We start from the raw sequence: 20,383 nt of genomic DNA, 5'->3' as shown, positions 1-20,383 counted from the left end.
ACATTCTCTTAACATTTCCAATCCAAGCATCACTGCTTATTCAGTGATTAAAGAAATCTGTACTTTTCATTCATTTAGGCCTACTTAGGGTGTGATTTGTAAAGAAAGCAGAGGTGGAGTTGAAACAAAACATGCAAAAATGAAATCCTCCTTCCAATACCATGGATATAGTGCCACTCGGGCCAGCCATGCTAAAACACGTATGCACTTCAATATCCAACGGAAAATTGTCTCAAAAGGAAATAGCGCAACGTGGCGTTAACATAAAACACAGCGTGTTCGAGCCGGTAAGCAGAGTTCACAATATGCGGCGAAAACGAAATACTTCTGCCCAGGAAACCTGGCTCGCTCCTCGGGAGTGTTTTAATCCAAATTCGAATCCCTCGGCTGACTAAATTTAAGCACCCAAACAATTTGTATACCTTGTTACAGATTATTAAACTGGCCAACAGTATATTAAAGGAGAAATCTGGCGCAAAATGAACCTAGGTGTTAATAACACATGATTGCCATCTTGGGAAAACCAAGTCGAAGGAGGAACGCCGTGCAACCAGTAACCAGTAACAAGCTCTGGTTCGTGACTGTTTTCCCAAGATGGCGCCCGCATGTATACGTGGCAGCATGTAACGGTATTGTCTTTCTAAACTATCTTTTTAATAAACTGTCTGTAGACTTACAAAGTTCTCAATGCTTCGGTTAACATTTAGAACCCTCATTATGCTACCGTGGAAGTGTGGTGCTATTTTGAGCCTTTTTAGTGGTATAGAAATAGTTTTCTTTTTACTTTACCCTCTGCCCCGATGACTAGTGTTCTAAGCTAATTAGCGGTTTGGGCTAAAACTGATCACGTTCGATTAGCATGAAAACATGTCCCAGAGAATCATGTGTTATTAACCCCTACCTTCATTTTGCGCCCAATTTCTCCTTTATAATAATAATAATAATAATAAATTGAATTTATATAGCGCTTTTCATGGACTCAAAGTCGCTATAGTTAAAATCTCCACAGAGTTGACCACTGTCTGCATAACAAGTGTTTCTACCTTTGATACTTGAAGCACAGTTTGCTAATACTCAATCTCACTTTTACCTAAGTGATATTTTGATTATTGTAATTATGTATTTTACATTTACTATTGCTTCTTTGAATTAAGTAGAGTAGTCGGAATTAGCCTTTTCTACCACTGCTTTCATCCTTGACACCATAAGGGGGCGACAACACCAAGTTCGATAGATACGAGTCTCGCAACGCCAGACCTGTCTCAGTCTTCACCACATGTCTCCACAGCGCTGTGGACAGACACCCACCATTTTTACCAAGAAGAAGAAGAAGAAGAAGAAGGCAGGAAACGTTCCCCACCGGTGCTATTACGCTGTTGCACACATTTGGAAAGCGCTGCGCCAGGAATGCTCTAGAAATCTCACAGTATTACAGGTGAAACAACAAACTATGAAGATATATATTGATAATTATAGTTAGCTAGCTAGTACGTGAGCAGAGCACGCTGCCGCCAGAGAAACATAACGGTGATCATTGTTCTGTCAGACTCGTTAGAGTTGGGTAACGTTACTGCGGCGGTGCATCATGTGCTAACGTTAACGTTAGATAACTGACTGCTGTTAGCTTTTACTAGCTAAATGACAGTAACGTTACAGCTCAGTCGCAGGCAGCTGACTAGCTGGTTTGTGGAAAATGCTTATAACTATTTAAGCAGACGGTAGAAAAAGTCAAAGGCAGAAACCAAAAAAAATAAAAATGGAGTTGTCCACTTTGCTCTCGCTAGCGTCAGGAAATAAGTGCAGATGTGGCTAAACTAACTTGCCATACAGCTAGCTAGTTAAGCTACAATATTTTGAATGTCACAAACGTTAGCTACACATTGGAATTCTGCTTTAAGTCGCCGACGTCCGAAACATGTCACTTTAGTCTGAAAACGACAGGTAGCTTAAAAACTGCACAATGAAAGATATATTTCAGTGTTAGACTGCTCAGTAACTTTAGATATCTTCTTGGGGAAAGTCCCCTGGTTCAGGGCTGGATTGAAACTACCAAACGAACTTAAATACCAATAATGATACTATTTTTTAGACTAATGTTAGGTACGCTAACCACGCCATATCAAAATAAAGGTCTCTGGATAGACTACATAGAAGGCTGGGGTTGGAAAGAGAGCAGAAATCCAAAAGTGTCAAAAGTGTCCTGGGTTGTAAAAGGTTGCACATGTAAAGGTGCACTCCAACATTCAACACAATTTCAAAATTTGTAACCTAAAGCTGGAAGAAAAATTTGTGGAACTACTGGGTGCTACAACAAGACTCGGACGTGCGTCTATCACACTTTATTTCATGTAAGCTTTCCTTAAGTCTGTCCACTGTGCTTACCACTTTTTTTTTTCTTTTTTTTGCAGGGTCTTTATTGATTTTTTTTGTCCTTTGTGGTCTGGTGAAGTCAACTGTGATGGCCAAGCTCCAGGGCTTTGAGTTCTGGAGGAAGACCCTGAAAGAAGCGCGCTTTGTGGTGGCGCCCATGGTGGACCAGAGCGAGCTGGCCTGGCGCCTGCTGAGCCGGCGGCACGGCGCTCAGCTCTGCTACACCCCCATGCTGCATGCTCAGGTGTTTGTTCGCGACGCCAACTACCGGAGAGAAAACCTCTACAATGAGCTGTGTGAAGAGGACAGACCTCTCATCACACAGGTGAGGGTCCACACAGGCGAGCTTGTTCACTCCCGGCATGTTTATGATCTTGTGCAGTGCTCACAGGCTTGTCACAAGGTATCGTGTGAATTAGGGCTGTGCAATCCATAATTTTTTAAAACGGGATTAGGATTTTGGCTCCTAATGATGTCAAAAACGGATTAAAGGTATAGTAAGCGATGTTAATCCAATACACTTTTTGTCAAATTCATCAAGTATCTCCTCATGGTCACCTAGCTCTATATTTTCTGTGTGCGCTGAAAAAAAAATCCGATGTTATGGAAAACAAGCAGAAAGGAGTGCACCACCCACAAAACACTAAACCAGCCAATCGGCAACAAGCGGCGACATGGTGACGCAGAAGTGTGTGAAATTTGATGTAGTATGCACGCCAGGCGGCTAGGTGGCACTGCCACACAACACCACCAAGTCCGCGCGCCTGCGTAGAACATTCCTTCTACTTCTCTCCTTAGTAGCGCGAAACCAAAACATGCCGAAGCGAACGACAAAAGCTCGTCTGGAAAGACGAGGAGGTGGAGTTGCATGTTTGTCTGATGATGACCGGCACAGTTGACCGTGATAAGCCACAGCACAGCACCCACGGGAGCACTACCAATACCCTGAACCTCGCGGCCAGAGGAGGCTGAAGCAGACCCTTCGCTGGCCGCTGACCGCTGCCACTCACTCGCTCTCTTTCTCTTCATCTGCAACGTTGTCGCCTACTCTGGCTCAAATGAATAGCCTACATATGGTCATCGAACTATAACAACCTTATCCACTTTGTCAGTCATTGAAAATCTTTTAGATAACAGGAGCCTATAATTTCTGTAGCCTACTCCATAACAACAGACTACCTGGACGCCTTTTTCTCGTCTCTCTCCACACATCTGTCTTCAGACTTTTTAGTTTTTACCGTTTAGATTTCCACTCTGGAGGGTGGTTTAACTTTTTTGTGTTTTTAAGCCCCAAAAATGCAGTCGCCGTATAAACGAAAGGCACATCCGATAAAATATTTTTTCGTTTTCACTCGCGAGCGTCATCGTGTAAACAGGGCCTTAGACACCCACCCCACCCCACCCACCCTGCCCTGATTGGTGCATCTGAACAGGGAACGGTGGATTTTTGAAAATCACACTACAGGCTGTAGGTGGTGCCAGAGGAGCTGGATTTTTTTTTTATTATCTGCTTCATGTAGTTCTACTGGAACATAGGGTCAGTTTCAGCAAATATGACAGAAAGTTAGTTTTATGAGTCTTACCTACTGCACCTTTAACATTGTTTCCTCATGTAATGCCAGTAAATCACAGTGTTGCGTTCCCTGTGTGTCAGTTTTGTGCCAATGATCCAGAGGTGTTCCTTCAGGCGGCTCTACTGGCCCAGGACTACTGTGATGCCATCGACCTTAACCTGGGCTGTCCACAGATGATCGCTAAGAGAGGTATGCACAGTTGGGACCCCTATTTCCCACCGGGCGCGTCTGCGCTGCATTCCGGAGGTGCCACAGCCCCCCGTGCGAGCAATCGCTGCCATTCAAGTCCATGCTTGATATTCCACCAGCTGCGCCGCGTCCCAGAAGCGTGAAGCGGCTCTCCGCTAAACATACGTGCCAGGTCTATTTTCACGTGAGCTGCGGGGCGTTCGGAGAGATTCATCTTGGAGGTTGAAAAAAATAACACGACATCACAGATCTTTTTTTTTATAGGGACAACACCAGAAAAGAGAAGGCATTGAGGTAAATTACAGGAGTGCCTGGAGTGGAAGGTAGATACAAGCTTAATAAACACGCCATTGATCTGTAAAGCACTTGTAGAGACAATAACATCTGCGAGCCGGGCAGGCAAGACGCTCCGCTTCTGAGACGCTCCCGGTGTGGTATGGCGCGTGGCGGAGGACGGACCAAAACAGCGGCGCAGCCGGAAACGCAGCACAGACGTGCCCAGTGGAGAATCAGGAGTCACAGAAATATACTGACTGAAATAATTCTGACTTTGGTGACTCCTAGTGGTTGTATCAGAAAAGACACTGAAGAAAAGACACCAACTAACCTGTCTTGATGCTTGTTTCTAAGGGCACTATGGCGTTTTCTTACAAGACGAGTGGGAGCTGTTAGAGAAAATGGGTAAGCCTGCCTTCACCTAAATCTAGGACTCCGGGAGGATCTCAGTCAAAATGGAACAAATGTCAAATTTCTTGCACCGGTGTAGGGCCACCTGACTCGAGCGCAGTTATTACTCTTATTACTATTTACCAGTCCCAACAGTTTACCCTGAACTAACATTTCCTTCTATTTTTCACAGTCAGGTTAGCCAATGAAAAGCTCTCGGTGCCCATCACATGCAAGATCCGCGTGTTCAAGGAGATAGAAAAGACGGTCCGCTATGCCCAGATGCTGGAGAAAGCCGGATGTCAGGTGGGACCGACGTTTAACCAAACGGAGATTGATGCAGTTTCAGGAAGCATTAGTTGAGCTGTTGATTTCTTTTAAATTTTCATTCTTTTTTTTTTCTTTCCTCTCATAGTTTCTTACTTTTCTCCTCCTTAATGTCTTTGCTCCGGTTTGTGCATCTACTGTAAATAGCAGCACATTTTGGGATGTATGCAAAATGTTTATTTTTTTCAAATATCTTCCCAGCTGCTGACAGTGCATGGCAGAACCAAAGACCAGAAAGGAGCCATGACTGGTATCGCTAACTGGGAGCACATCAGGGCAGTACGGTGAGCTCCCATCACCTCGTTTTAAGCCAGTGTTACTGATTGCGCGGCTCGCGAAGGCGTGGCAGTAAATAATACAGTGATATATGATCATGCAGTCAATACATATATTTCATAAAACATTAAAAACAAGCAGGGCTATAACATAACCCTAAGTCTGCTGTATTACAAACAAATATATATTTAAAACATACCCAAAACGGCAGCATTACAAGATGGAAACCTAGACTAGAAAATATATTTAAACTTGCTCTGCCCTTCTGTCCATAACACTGACTCACTGCAGAGTCTTTCCTGCTCTTAACGCCAAATGTGCTCTTGAATGGTTATATACACTATGGCTAATGTAAAAAAAACAATTTGCATATTGTATGTTCATGGATGGCAGACTGATGAGCAGACATGCTATTTATGACTGCATGTAACTTTTGATACTTAAAAGTGGCTCTCCTGTTGACTTTGTCCAATCAGCGTGGCTCTCGTGGAAAAAAAATAGTGAAGACCACTGTTATAAGCCTTCACATGTATATGTACACCTAGTCCGGAAGGTAAACATTTGAACAGCTCTCCTAGTGGTCTCAAACCAATAATTTAGCGCTCCTTTATTGCCTTTATTAAAAACCAAACGATTAATAGTGCTTAATGTTTGCCTCATTTTGGAAAACAGCATATTTTCAATAACAGTGTGGTGTGTTTTTGCTTTCAGGAAGGCAGTAAATATTCCAGTGTTTGCAAATGGCAACATTCACCACCTGAGTGATGTGGAGCGCTGCATTCAGGAGACCGGAGTGCAGGGAGTTATGAGTGCAGGTTAACCATGCATGTCTACAATGTCTCATTATACACAGTTTTTTTTTTTCTTTTCTTTCTAATTCAGCGGTGTTAACAGATGATTAATAATGTACATCCATGCTCAGGAGATGCATTGTTTTGAAACTAATTTCTGTGTTCATCTTGGTATTATTTTTTTAGAGGGGAACCTCCACAACCCGGCACTGTTTGAAGGCTGCAGCCCCCCAGTGTGGGAGATGGCGGAGGAATATCTGGAGGTGGTGCAGCGGCATCCCCCCTGCACTCTGTCCTATGTACGAGCCCACCTCTTCAAGCTCTGGCACCACACGTATGTCTCTCTCTCTCTCTGTCTCGTGTGTGTGTGTGTGTGTGTGTGTGTGTGTGTGTGTGTGTGTGTGTGTGTGTGTGGCGCAGACTTCAATGTCTCCATGCTATTAGTCTAAGCTAGATAGCATAGGCCTCATCCTTGAAAGCTTTAAAGACATGACATGCTTCCATTAAAGTTATAATGATTAAGATTTTCAGTCCTGGTTGATTTGGCACCACCCATGGTTACTGTGGCAACAGCAAGTTCGGTAATACAGCAAACACTCCTTGAACAGCTACAACAGAAGAGCAAGTGGTGTATCTGTTTTCAGTGAAATGCACATTGTGTTCCTGGCTGCTTCACATGAAAAGCCACCCCAAATTTCACCAGCAGGAGGAAATGTCGGCTTAGCATTAACAGTAACTAAATCCAGCTCTGATAGGGCTGTAGAGAGTGAACAGTAAACATTAAAGGCCTGTCCACAGCAAGAACAATAACTAAAAAGATAACTAGAAAAATATATATAAAAAAATCGTTGTAACTGAAGTGGATGGCGGAGTCCACACCACAACTAGGAACGAGAGCGTTGGGATCGATTTGATAAGTGATCAGAAACACTGACAGCCAATTCAAATCCATCTGAATTCAGTAGGACGTCATGTTCAACATGTCTCTCTCTCATTTTCTGTTTATAGGAGCTTTATCAACGGAAACATAGGTTTACATTGCCAAAGCAAGTGTGAAAAAATAAAATAAAAAATGTACGTACAATAAGTAAAGATCCACTAGAATAAAGCCATTTGTAAACCGAGCTGTGTAACGTGGCGTCATTGTAAACAAATATATAAATGAAAGCAGCTCGTCATGGAATCCCATTTCAAGAAGTTTGTCTATGGAGAGTTCATGGCTACGTGCTGGATTGTTACCTGTAACAGGGCTCGAAATACTTTTTTTCTGTGTGCAAAATTTTTTTATTTGTCCTTCTTTCTCGGCATGTCCGCAAAATGTTCTTTTTTTATGACAGAAATATATCATCCATCCATCCATCCATATTCATCCGCTTATCCGGGGTCGGGTTGCGGGGACAGCAGCAGCCTTTACGACCATAGGTGAGGGTAGGGACGAAAATTGACCGGTAGATCGAGAGCTTTGCCTTCTGGCTCAGCACTCTTTTCGTCACAACGGTGCGGTAAAGCGATTGCAACACTGCCCCCACTGCTCTGATTCTCTGGCCAATCTCTGCTCCATTGTAGCCTTGCTCGTGACTAAGACCCCTAAATACTTGAACTCCTTCACTTGGGGTAAGGACTCATTTCCTACCCACAATAGGCAGGTAGGTACAGTGCTAAGCATAAGTGAATACACCCATGCTAAAGTTGACTAAAAGGAGGAATAAGAAATTCATCTTAATGCCTAAATTTAAAAAAGAAATGAGGAAAAATCCATCCTTTAAGGACACCAATTTTCTTTGTGAATGAATAATGTATTGTAAATAAATAAATGTTCTTCCTTAAAATACAGGGGGCATAAGTAAGTACACCCCTATGTTAAATTCCCATAGAGGCAGGCAGATGTTTATTTTTAAAGGCCAGTTATTTCATGGATCCAGGATACTATGCATCCTGATAAAGTTCCCTTGGCCTTTGGAATTAAAATACCCCCGCCCCCTCCCCCCCACATCATCACATACCCTTCACCATACCTAGAGACTGGCATGGTTTTATTTCAGTTATCCTAATAGCTGGTTTGATTTGCAATGAGAGATGATCTTATGGAAAGTGACATTTTCAGTCTTACATTTTGTTTTTTATTGCGTGAGAAAATGGTCATGAGAGCCTGTAAAAAGTGTCATTTGTGTGAGTCTCACGGTCAGTGCGTGACAGTTGGCAACCCTGCAACATATTTACTGTACCAAGTGACGTGCAAAGCTCACATTTTACTTGCCCGTGGAATTTTAGCCCTGTATTAGCAATGGGTGTAGCTGAAACACCTGACTGATGGACTATTCTGGGAGCACATCTAACATTTCTGATACATTTTAATCTAGAGATTTTTGATAAGGAACAAAGTCTTGACACTCAGATTATACATCTTGTGATGTGTGTGTGTGTGTGTGTGTGTGTGTGTGTGTGTGTGTGTGTGTGTGTAGGCTACAGATCCACCAGGACCTGAGAGAAGAGCTGGCTAAGGTGAAGAACCTCGAGGGTTTGACCGGTGTCAGCAAACAGCTGAGGCTGCGCTGCCAGGTAACCGCAAACAGCAGTCTTACCGGCATTTTTCCACCAGGCGCGTCTGCGCTGCATTCCGGAGGCCCCGCGAGCAATCGCGGCCCTTCAAGTCGATGCTTGATATTCCACCAGCGGCTCTCCGCTCTGCTAAAGATACGCGCCAGGTCTATTTTCCTGAGAGCCGCGGGGGCGTTCGGATAGCTCGGGCAGGAAGTGAAACAGCGAGAGCATCCGGTCAGTTTACGGAAAACCCCCAATATCATATACACGTTTTCACGGATGGGATCGCCCTGTTTCCCAGCGTTGCACACTAGTGAGCTTGCCACCACACTGACCACTGGCGAGCAAAGAAAACCATCTACAACCGCGATGGCTGCAGCTGATTGGACGAACGCGCCACGTGGGGCTGGCTGTTCCCGAATTTCAAAACCGACCAAAATTGCGACTCGCTAGGATTACGATCTCGTATTTCACGAAAATAGTTCACCGAAAACGTGTTAATGAAAACATTTTAAGCGAGAAATAGGCCGTGCAGTTGCTGAATCTGTCTTCATTTCAGATCGACAAAGGTGGGGAAGCGGGGAAATGACGCTGACAATGGGCACGCACCTTTACAGGATGAAGGAGAATTGGTGTACCAGTAGCTGTACTGTATGTATATGTGTCTGTATAGGAGGAGATAGCCAAAGGAAAGGATGTGGAGGAGAAGGAGGGCGGCCTGCCCTTCCCCCACTGGATCTGCCAGCCATACGTCAGACCAGAGTGAGTCACCACCCTTTGTTGTTGTTTTTTTTCCCTTTATTTTCACTGGGACACTATCGTACAATTATCATACATCTGAAGAGTAGACGTCAAAGTAGTCTACACTCTTGGACAGTGAGCTGCCAGCGGAGTATCAGCAGGCAGGAACAAGAAGCTTCTATATTGACAGATGGCATTTCTTGGGAAACATTCAAAGAACACTTGACTATCCAAGAACTAAGGTTTGATTAACACCAGTGAAGAAAAGTTCTCTAACACCATAATATTACTTACTGCTTATGCCTTACAGGCCAAAGGAGCCAGTTGCCAACGGTAACGGCCATGGTTCAGAGGTGAAGAAGACAGTGTGTCAGAAGAGGGCACTGGAGGACTCGGATGGAACAGCTGACACGCTCTCCAAAAACAAGCAGAAGAAGAGATCCCGAAACCCACACAAGAACTTCTGTCCCGAGCAGAAACGTGAGTTTAACCCATCACTTTCACCTCAAACAGGCCGACTTCATCTCTGAAACGCAAAGAATGCTACAACAGTTTGCTCTTCTTTCCTTCCACAGCCAAGTACATCAAATGTGAGCAGTGTGGGAACCCAAAGGTCAGTGTTTTCGAGGAAATGTCCGTGTAATGTCAATGGAAACAAAACAACTTCAGGGTTCAACGTTAAGGTTCTTTTTTTTTATGTATATGGCCTAAAAGAAAATCTGATTTAAATCGATTCCCCTACTTAAAATCAATCTGAAGATGACAAATAAATTGTTCAAAACAAGTTTTAACTTGTTTTGACTCATACACACACACACACACGGGGCTTGTATACCATTATGATTATTCATGCCAATTTTGTGGAAATATAAATTAGGTTGATTGTTTTCCCTACCATTGTTTTTTGGGGGGGAGAATGACAAAAGAATGACAAAATTATATAATTATGCTATATATTCAACAAATGGGTGTGTGAGATAAAGCTGTTTTCACACATACAGTTCATTCACTTCTTGTTCCTCGCTAAAGGTTCGAATCATTTTGACTTTTGACCCTATTTTCACCTGTTTCTGAGTAACCTACATCAACATTCCATGGTCTCTTGAATGTAGCATACCTGTAGCAAGCTCCTTCGTAGTAACTAGCGGTAAAATAACATGGAAGAGGAGCTTCGTGCTACAGAGCGAAGATTGTTAGTTGTTTAAGCCGCTACAGACCTCCGTCACTTTTGGTAGATGTGTTGAGCCGCAACAGAGTTCCTCAACACGGCCTCTGGTGCCCCGCATGGTGCTCCGTCAGGTCAGCGGTAGTTAGTGGTTCAGTTATCCGAGAATAGGTGACTGTCAGCCGGGTACAGAGCACCGCGAGCTGCCGGTCATTTCGGCGGAGATTACGGTTAAGTAAGTAATGAAACCACAAATTAAGAAAATAACTGATGTTAGTCCCTATCGCCGCCATGTTGTTTGTGTATCTCTATGGCAAACGCGCGGGGGGAGGGCTGAGCTCGTTGTGAACTGCGGGAGCCCGGAGGGGAGCGTCGGCGGACGTTAAGGAGAAAACCGATTTTCATTTAAACAAATCCACGTTAACTACACATTCAAGTTAATCGATAAAATTGATTTATGGCCCAGCCCTACCACTGTCTTGTCGGACAAGTGGAAAAAAAAGGGTCAAGTGTTTTTTTTTATATTTATTTACCCTGCGTGGGGTTTTAGTTGCCCTGGGCAACCCTTACTGTTGAACCCTGAAGTTGTCCTGATGAACTTTGTTAAAACAGTAACTCAGTTGAGATCTAAAAGGATTTCCATCAAAGACGTCGTCCTTTTTGCAACGGCCGTCTGTGCACCACATTCTGTGTATGCGTTGCCTTCTGCTTTGATCGACCTCACCCAAAGACTCAGGAAGACGTTTTCCAGTTGCAGTTTGTTTGATCGCCAGCCCCCGCGCCTGATACGGTCTGTTTTGCTCTGCAGGGAAATAAATGTGTCTTCAACCTGTGTCGAGGCTGCTGTAAGAAGAAGGCCTACAAGGAGGTGGCAGACTGTCCAAGTCAGTACATGCACACATAGCAAACGACTGTTGAGTGCTGTGCTGTTTATTTCTATCACTAATATATCTGATTGGGTTTTCATCAAGTCATTTTGCCAACAGTGTACTGCACACATTTTGTGTGAATATCTAAAAAGTCAGACAAAAATGCTTATCAGTATGATTTCATCCACTACTGTTAAATACATTTTATCAAAAGCACAACACGCTGAAGTGATTAGTTGATTAGGGACTGAAGGAAAATGACGCAATGTATTCAAACTGCTAAGTTCACTGCTAATGCTGATTTTAATGATTTCCTGTTAAGATGTAATGTTAGCCATGGACTGTCACCTGGGAGAGCCGGGTTCGAGTCCCGCCTGTGGCAGGACTTTTAGCCTGGGAGAGAGAGGGATGGAGCGAGGGGGAGAGAGTGGGCGAGAGGGGGAGAGAGTGGGCGAGAGACGGAGAGACAGACAGAGAGAGAGAGAGGCAGAGAGAGCGACAGACAGACAGACAGACAGAGGAGAGAGAGACAGGGAGAGAGAGAGAGACCGACAAACAGACACACAGACAGAGACAGACAGACAGACAGACAGAGGGAGGGAGAGACAGACAGACAGTTCTCTAACTCTAACTATAGTTTAACTTCTTTTAAGGTCTCTTTCACACCTGTAGTTTGGTTCATTTGGTCCCACCATTTCCGTGTGTTGTAGTTCTTTTCTTTCGCTAATCCAAATATAATTTGCTGTATTAAAACTACAAAGGAGACCATACAACATGTAACTTATATTGCTGTCAATGTCCTTTCGTGTTATTGGCGCAAGTCTCGGACATAAAACTGATTTTATTCTTCAGCTATGGGGAAGTTTAGCAATATTTGGCTTGAAAGAAAAGAATTTAGGGCTTAGTTGATGTTGTGATAACGGTCTTAAATTTCATTCATAATGGTCTTAAAAAGTCTTTAATTTGACTTGGTGAAACCTGCAGAAACTCTGGGTCCAGACCAATAAAAAAAAAAATGAAAAGATCCGTTGTTGCATTTTAGCTCTGGCGCGCTTTAATGAAAACAATCCCACCTTTGGTTGACAGGCCACGGGCTGAGGTTCAAGACCAAGGCGGAGAAACAGAAAGCCGAGGAGGACGAGAGGAGGCAGGATGGAAGGAAGGCGGACGAAACAAAGGAGGATGAGAGGAAGGAGGGCTTGGCGACAGAGACGGAGAGAAGCAGCAGCAGCTCTCCTCCGCCTCCCCCAGATCCAAATACAGAGCTGCAGGTGCAGTGCAAGACTCCACTACCTCTATGAGCAGGACTAAGGCTGTCTCTACATGCACAAAGCATCCTCTGTTAATACAGACCTCAGCTGTCACCATGTCGGAATCAGGTACTCTTTCTGATGACGTGACAAATTGAAACCCTCGGAACGTTTTGATCAAAGTAGGTTCACGCAACATTCCAGCCACGTTGGCCTTCACCAAGTTGTCCGACCTGCTAGAACGGTTCAGTCCAGGTGTTGGTCACGGCTGCTGTGTGGACCTGCTTTGATCCATTTCGCACAAACAGTTGTGGTGTTTTGAGCTGTAGAGAGATGCAGCTTGAGGGTAATTGAAACTAACAAGTGCATGTAGAGGTAGCCAATGATCCATCAGGACAAACTGTATCTATACTGTACACAGCTGCTAAGAAACCTCAACAAGGAAGATATTCTGTCTGTTTCAGACTCAAGTATGGATGGACACTGATGAGCAGACCAAAACCTTTAAAGTAACAAAAACTAATTTTTTCTATTTTTTTTTCTTTTTTTGGGTGGGTCAGTTGGGAATAGTTTCTCAACTAATTATTTCGTCTTTTTTAAGACAAAGATTTTATGGGGAGAAGTTTGAGCATTCTTTTAGCCAAAGTTGTTACTGGGCAACCAAAGTTCAAAGATTCAGTAAAATACTTTGTCCTTAGAGGTTTCATTTGATTTGATTTAAGGTCATGCGTGTGTGTGTGTGTGTGTGTTTGCGTGTTCTACTCATTAGTTAAGCTATTTATTTTGGGTAATGGTTTGCCTGTAGTGCATTGACTTACATGTGCCTTTTGATGAGAAGTACCACTGCCTATCCAGATATGAACCTGGAAGAGGGAGAGCAAGCTCAAAGTGGTGCTGTTGTCGAAGACGTAGATCTTCAATAGGGGGTCCTCAGAGTTGCTGTAAGGGGGCCACCAAATAATTCTTTAGTGGTTTAAAAAGGATATAATGAAAATATACATCAACATGAATCCTACATATTAGTAAAGATACAACTTTTTTTAAAATCTACACAACATTGATGATAGGCCTCCTGGTCTATAGCTATGGTAGCCATCCACAGATACAGTTAAGCAGAAGGATCTACTGTGCCACATTTTAACATTAAAACATGATGTAGAAATATATGAATTTGCAAAAAAAAATTATTTAAGAGCTTAGTATTGCATGCACTATTAAAAAGGTATATGTAAAGGCTTTAGGTTGCCCTCAACATTGTTGTAGGCCCAGTTTAATATGCAACTCAATTTTATACAATATGCTGTATGTAGTAGGTGCTCTGTTTATTTTCAGCTAAGGGGTCCTTGGCTTAAAAAACGTTTAATACTCCTGGTCTAAGACATGCTTAGTGACTACACAATCTACAGTAATAATCTCTACGATTTTTTTTTTTATTCAAATAAATGTCTGTCATGGCCAGTGGGGTAACACCATGGTGATTGAGCCTATGGTCCACTGCAAAGCCCCGTTTGCAGTATTACAACAAAAGTGACATTAAGAGGAGAAACAAAAGTGGCACACAGTTATTGACGCGTTTTCCATTACCCAGCAGTGGTTGGTCTTGTACATACAAGTCCTCCATACTATACAACGATATGGATTGTTTGGTTTTACCCTTTAAAAGTGCCCATATTATGAAAAAAATCACTTTTTTCTGGGATTTGGGGTGTTATTTTGTGTCTCTGGTGCTTCCACACACATACAAACTTGGAAAAAAAACCATCCATGCTGTTTTGAGTGAGATACAGGTTTCTGAATGTGTCCTGCCTTCAGTCTCCGGGTGAGCTGTTCAGTATTTCTCTGTGACATTAAATGATATTAAATCATGACGAAAAGTCCAAATTGCTAAGAAAATCATCTTTAAGTTTTATGTAATGCAAACTAAACACTCAAAAACTCAGCTTGAAGATCTAGGACCTAGAATTAAACACGTCACTGTGCATGTGGATCATTGACTTCCTGACAGGCAGACTGGTGAGGGTGGGCGGACACACCTCTTCCACCCTCATCCTTAACACCGGAGCACCCCAGGGCTGTGTTCTTAGACCCCTGCTGTACAGACACAACTGTGGTGGGCCTTATCACAGACAACATTGAAAAGAAGTAGAGGATCTGACCCGCTGGTGTCAGGGCAACAACCTGCTCCTGAATATCAGCAGGACTAAAGGGATGATAGTGGACTTTGGGAAGAAGCAGGGAAGAAACTACGCCTCCTTAATGTCAACGGGTCCTCGGTGGAGAGGGTGGACAGCTTCAAGTACTTTGGTGTCTACATCACAGACAGAGCCCAATCTTGCACACCGTCCAGTGTCCACGTTGTTTAAATAGCAAATGCACCTGTACCCATCTTTGGTCTTACAGGGAGGTGTGTTCAGGTGCATTCTTGGCGTATTGCTATCTTGAGGCACTGGAAAGTGATCGTGCCATTGACCAACAAAAACCTGCTCTAAAGTCAATAGCGCAGCATTTCATTGTTATTTTAACAGCGCATTAGTAAAATTAGGCTTATGCACAGCGCGCGCACACTATGCTTGTTACACACACAGGGAAGCACAGCAGCACACAAACGAGCAAACGATTACAAAATGACAGTGCAAATCCGCCATCATAACAGCAATGCGCCGAGGTCCAAACGCGCCTGGCTTTTAAAGGGAATGGGAGATGACACTGATTGGTTTATTGCATGTTACGCCCAAAACACACCTGAATTAATAAGACACTAAGTACAACCTTTTTAAACCATGCGCCCGGCGCTCAGACCTTTTTTTCTGCCGTCAAACTAGCGAAAGTGGATTCGTACACTCCCTAAATGCACCTGTGGCAGGCGCTTCACGCTGTGCGCTGAGATTGTTAAAGTAGGGCCCTTATGGTGCTTTTCCATTTCATGGTACCTGCTCGACTCGCCTCGACTCTACTCGTGCTGAGGCGATACCAAAAGGTGATGTGAAAGCGACGGAGGGGGGGGGGTGTCCTGAACAAACCTGCCATTTTTAAATAGTTTAGCCAGCTGTGTTTTTTTTTTTTTTTTTTTTTTGCTGCCTTTAGCTTCATTTGAAAAAAAATTGTCTTCTGGCTGTGGCAACAACAACACACTTTCGACGTTCTGTGTGTGTGTCGCGTTAAACCTTCGGTTTACATGTAGGGGCCCTCATTATGCTACCGTTTAGTTTATTTGTTTATCTCGAATAATCAACAATGTTGCAAAGCATAAAAAACACAAGATAAAACACAAACAATCAATCTAACAAAACAACAAAAAAAGAAAAAATATAGAAACGATTCGTTCGAGAAGGAGCAGGCAGAAGCAAATAGCTTATTTGGACCTGCCCCTTATTTCCCAAAATTATATTATACAAAGTAAAACAGATATGCAAATATAGCATACAATCTTTCAGTCTTACAGTAATTTACAACAATACAATAATATACAACAATACCATTAAATTACAAATTACAATCCTCTGTTTCAGTTTATTCTTTTCTGTATTGATCAAGTAATGATGTATTTAATCTATTTTTGAACTGAATGATATTATGGCTCTGTTTGATATCATTGTTCAGTCCATTCCATAAGGTCACCCCACAAACTGAAACACACATACTTTTAACAATAGTTCGCACAAGTGGTTGCTTAAACATACAATGACCTCTTAGATGATATACCCCATTTCTTTCATTAAACATTGCACATATGTTAAACGGAATTTTTTTTTCTTTAACTTTAAACATAAATTGAGCAGTTTTACATGTAACAATGTCCATAAATTTCAGCAAATGTGAATTAAAGAACAAATGATTAGTGTGTTCATAATACCCAATGTGATTAATTATCCTAATTGCTCTTTTTTGTAATCCACAAATTTTTTTCAAGTTGCTTTTGTAAGTATTTCCCCACACTTCGTTGAAGTGTGGTGCTGTTTTGAGCCTTGTTAGTGGTATAGAAATTTCTTTACCCGTGCCCCGACAACTAGCGCTATAAGCTAGTTAGCGGTTTGAGCTAAAACTGGTCACATTCGATTAGCATGAAAATGCATCCCAGAGAACGGTCGACTCTGTACACGTGCTATTAACCCCTAGGTTCATTTTGTGCAGGAATTGTCTTTTAGTATTCAGATAAGTAGCTTTAGCTTATCATTTCAAAGTAAAAACATAGTTATCCATTTCAACATCCCAACAACAATTGGTTAAAATGTCCAACTTCTGATCAACTTCACTTGTATGAAAAGATCAAAGAATGAATATTCTTTAATTGATTCCAGTTTAAAATCAATTCAAATAAACACATTTGAATCATGACCGGTCTGAAGCAGCTACTTTATTTTCTCATGTTTGGATCCTTTTTTAAAGCATTTCTAAATTCAATTCAATTCAATTTTATTTATAGTATCAAATCATAACATAAGTTATCTCGAGACACTTTACAGATAGAGTAGGTCTAGACCACACTATAATTTACAAAGCCCCAACAATTCCAGTAATTCCCTCAAGAGCAAGCAGTGCGACAGTGGCGAGGAAAAACTCCCTCTTGGGAAGAAACCTCGGACAGACCCAGGCTCTTGGTAGGCGGTGTCTGACGAGCCGGTTGGGGGTGTGATGAACAGTGGCGATAGTAGTCACATTAATAATGGAACAGTGACTGGATGTAGCGGGAAGCTGCAGGGTTCAGCAGGACGCAGCATGACATTGCAGGGCACCGCTGAGCTCAGCAGGGAGTGCAGCAGGACCACGGCGACAGCTGCAACCAGGGTCTTGGTGCCAACGTTCTCCAAGGAAATACGCTGGGGGAAAAAAAAGCATAAGGACTCCGGGGAGTAAACTCCCCAGAAGCTAGGATTAGTAACAAGCATTTCTGGGACGGGCTGCATACAAATAGTAATAGTAATAGTACCAGTAATAGAAAGGGAGAGGAGAGAGCAGCTCAGTGTGTCAAAGGAAGGAAGTCCCCCGGCAGTCTAGAACTATAACAGCGTAACTATAACAGGTAACTAAGAGAGACAGGTCATAAGGAGAGGTAGCTTTTTCGGGCTTAGAACTCTCCCCCTGCCGGATCTGGCTTGGCTGGCCTGCCTCCCTCTACTTTGTTATGTATTATTAATCCAACAATTATGAAGAGAAGCAGTTGGGCCAGTTAGGTGAACACTGCAACTCCTCACTCCCTAACTATAAGCTTTATCAAATAGGAGAGTTTTAAGTTCATTCTTCAAATGATGCAAATAAAAAAAAAAAAACTTTTTCTATTAGTGTGACCACTATCGTCTCTGATGGAAGACAAGATTTCCCAGCAATCTGGTTCAACATCAGCAGCATGCAAGGATTCAAGCTTATCCATAAAAGTCCATCACATGTAGGCTACTATCACTCTTTGCTTTATCTAAAGGTGGATGTCAGCACGTGATCTGATAAGATCCGATAAGATAGGCTTCTGCGCTATGAATACAAAAATAGATCCCATATCTGCCCAGCACAAAATACAGTCACCCATGTAGTGAAGACTGACATCAGCATTAGTCATGCTGACCATTAGAGCAGGGCAGGATTGGGCCCCTGTTGACCCCCCCCCCCCCGGTTCTTAATGCCTTTAAGTACGTATCAGGCACAGAACACATGGCACCTAAATTATATTTTGTCTCAACACAGAGAAACTAGCCAGCACTGTTGTTTTCTTTTATTAATCCTGCCATAGGTTTGCTGTGTGCAGGGGCGGAATGGAACTAAGTAAATTTACTCAAGGGCTGTACTTAAGTACAAATGTTGAGGTTCTTGTACTTTACTTGAGTCTTTTCTTTTCATGCCACTTTCTACTTCTACATTTCAGAGAGACCTATTGTATTTTTTACTCCGCTACATTCATCTGACAGCTTTAGTTACTTTACAAATTAAGAGATTTGCACACAAAACCAGAAAAAAACACAGAGCTGTTGAGGATTTTTATGCATTGAGTACTTTTACTTTTAATACTTTAAGTACATTTCTCAGATGATACTTACATACTTTTACATAAGTAACATTTTCAATGCAGGACTTTTACACCACTGGCTATGTGTCAGTTTGTTTGTGGTATTTGACTCAAATGGGATTTTGAAACAGGACCTCCGTAGGATTTGGTGAAAATGCATACCTTGAAATATACAAGACAAGAGAAAAGTCTGTAATATGTTAAAGCAAATTCCATCAGTGCAAATCTTGAAACCGGGGCGGAGTTAAATTATAACAATGTGTTCAAATGTTATCTTGTAAAATGTAGTTTTGGGCGAGAAAATTAAATACAGTTATTCGAAGTACGAGATAAGCAGATGTTTATATAAGCTTGAAATAAGGGAAGGGAGGGAATTATGACCATTACAAAAACTGCATTCGTTGTCAACTTCTGAAAACGTATTGAAATATAAATTTGTTGGATGTGTATATATATATATATATATATATATATATGTGTGTGTGTATTTTGTTATGTACTCCTTAATCTGTTCGTAATACAAAAGTTGTACGCAATAATTAGGTCCTCTGTCAGTCGGTGTCTGTAAAGATGTCCAAAATGGCTTTCCCTCTTGGAGATATTTCCCTTGCATCATAAAGTGCATTTCCTGCATGTTTGTTGTTGCATTTTGGGTTCATTGTTATTATTGCAGAATTAGCCCAGTTGTTTCAAGCAGCAGAATAGAAATGGAAGTTATAGTGGGCCAAGCAAGGGCAGTATGTATAGCACATTTCATACACAAAGCAGGCATTCAGAATATTTTTTTTGGGGGGGGCCTGTGCCCCAGTAGAACTTTCTCTAGCAACGCCCCCTGCCGCTGACCTCTCACCTTCAGATATATGAATGAAAATGGGTTCTATGGGTACCCACAAGTCTCCCATTTACAGACTTTATGATAATCCCATGTAGTTTTTTTCTTGCCAACTATCATGTTTATTTTTTTTTTTTTTTTTACAAATGGTTTATAGATTTGTTGGCACTCTATTAGCAAATTGCTTGAAAAATAGTGCCAATAGCTGCCGTAAATGCAATTTCTCTCTCCAATGGGTTTGATTACTCTTCATAGATAGTACTACTCATACAAATTGCTGTATAATGTCTTCTGTGGCTGCGGAGGAGCTTTGTCAAGTCATAGTGATTTCAGTAGTTATGGTAGATGTTGAGCTAATTCACAGGCTATAATCTCCCAGAGGGAGCATGCCCCAGAAAATTTAGAATTTTTTGCAAATTTATTAAAAAAGAAAACTGAAATATCACATGGTCATAAGTATTCATGCTGCGTTCATGCCACCTCGGAATAACAGGCACCGCCCCCTGGTTACGTTGTTTTTCCGACTGGCAGCGTTCACATGGTCGGGATGCGTGTTCTTCTTCTTCTTCTGTTATATTGGTGTTTGGCATAACAACTTGTTGCATGACTGCCACCAACTGTTGGCCGTAGCCGAGAGCATCAGGTGTATGAAAACATGGAGGCCACAATAACAAAAGATTTTCTGCTGTTTTCTTATACGAGCATCCAAACAGCACATCGCCAGGTGTTTGTTTGTGTTATCTGCAGGACAACCAACGGGAAAAGACACGGATAATGTGTTGTTTTTTTATGCATAG

General features: G+C 42.3%; 1 protein-coding gene across 1 annotated transcript; it reads left to right on the top strand.

Moving 5' to 3' along the window:
• The first annotated feature begins 1,278 nt into the window (after nucleotides 1–1,278).
• dus1l (dihydrouridine synthase 1-like (S. cerevisiae)) lies at nucleotides 1,279–14,652 on the top strand. The gene is made up of 14 exons (XM_039825643.1): nucleotides 1,279–1,435; nucleotides 2,409–2,695; nucleotides 4,025–4,133; nucleotides 4,764–4,814; nucleotides 4,993–5,105; nucleotides 5,328–5,410; nucleotides 6,114–6,217; nucleotides 6,380–6,527; nucleotides 8,656–8,752; nucleotides 9,408–9,496; nucleotides 9,786–9,955; nucleotides 10,051–10,088; nucleotides 11,449–11,524; nucleotides 12,596–14,652. Exons 2-14 carry the CDS (start codon nucleotides 2,459–2,461, stop codon nucleotides 12,808–12,810), a joined length of 1,530 nt encoding a protein of 509 aa, XP_039681577.1. The 5' UTR covers nucleotides 1,279–1,435; nucleotides 2,409–2,458; the 3' UTR covers nucleotides 12,811–14,652.
• Nucleotides 14,653–20,383: the final 5,731 nt, after the last annotated feature.

The sequence above is a fragment of the Perca fluviatilis genome, chromosome 15, assembly GCF_010015445.1.
Source record: "Perca fluviatilis chromosome 15, GENO_Pfluv_1.0, whole genome shotgun sequence".
Taxonomy (NCBI): domain Eukaryota; kingdom Metazoa; phylum Chordata; class Actinopteri; order Perciformes; family Percidae; genus Perca; species Perca fluviatilis.
The sequence above is the reverse complement of the archived record's forward strand: the minus strand, read 5'-3'. Positions and strand labels throughout refer to the sequence as shown.

Bases quoted from the DNA above. Each gene is read 5' to 3' on its own strand.
- dus1l (XM_039825643.1), top strand. From the start codon at position 2,459: ATGGCCAAGCTCCAGGGCTTTGAGTTCTGGAGGAAGACCCTGAAAGAA. The intron at 5,106-5,327 runs GTGGGACCGACG...ATATCTTCCCAG, and splicing joins TGGAGAAAGCCGGATGTCAG to CTGCTGACAGTGCATGGCAG. The intron at 5,411-6,113 runs GTGAGCTCCCAT...TTTTGCTTTCAG, and splicing joins GAGCACATCAGGGCAGTACG to GAAGGCAGTAAATATTCCAG.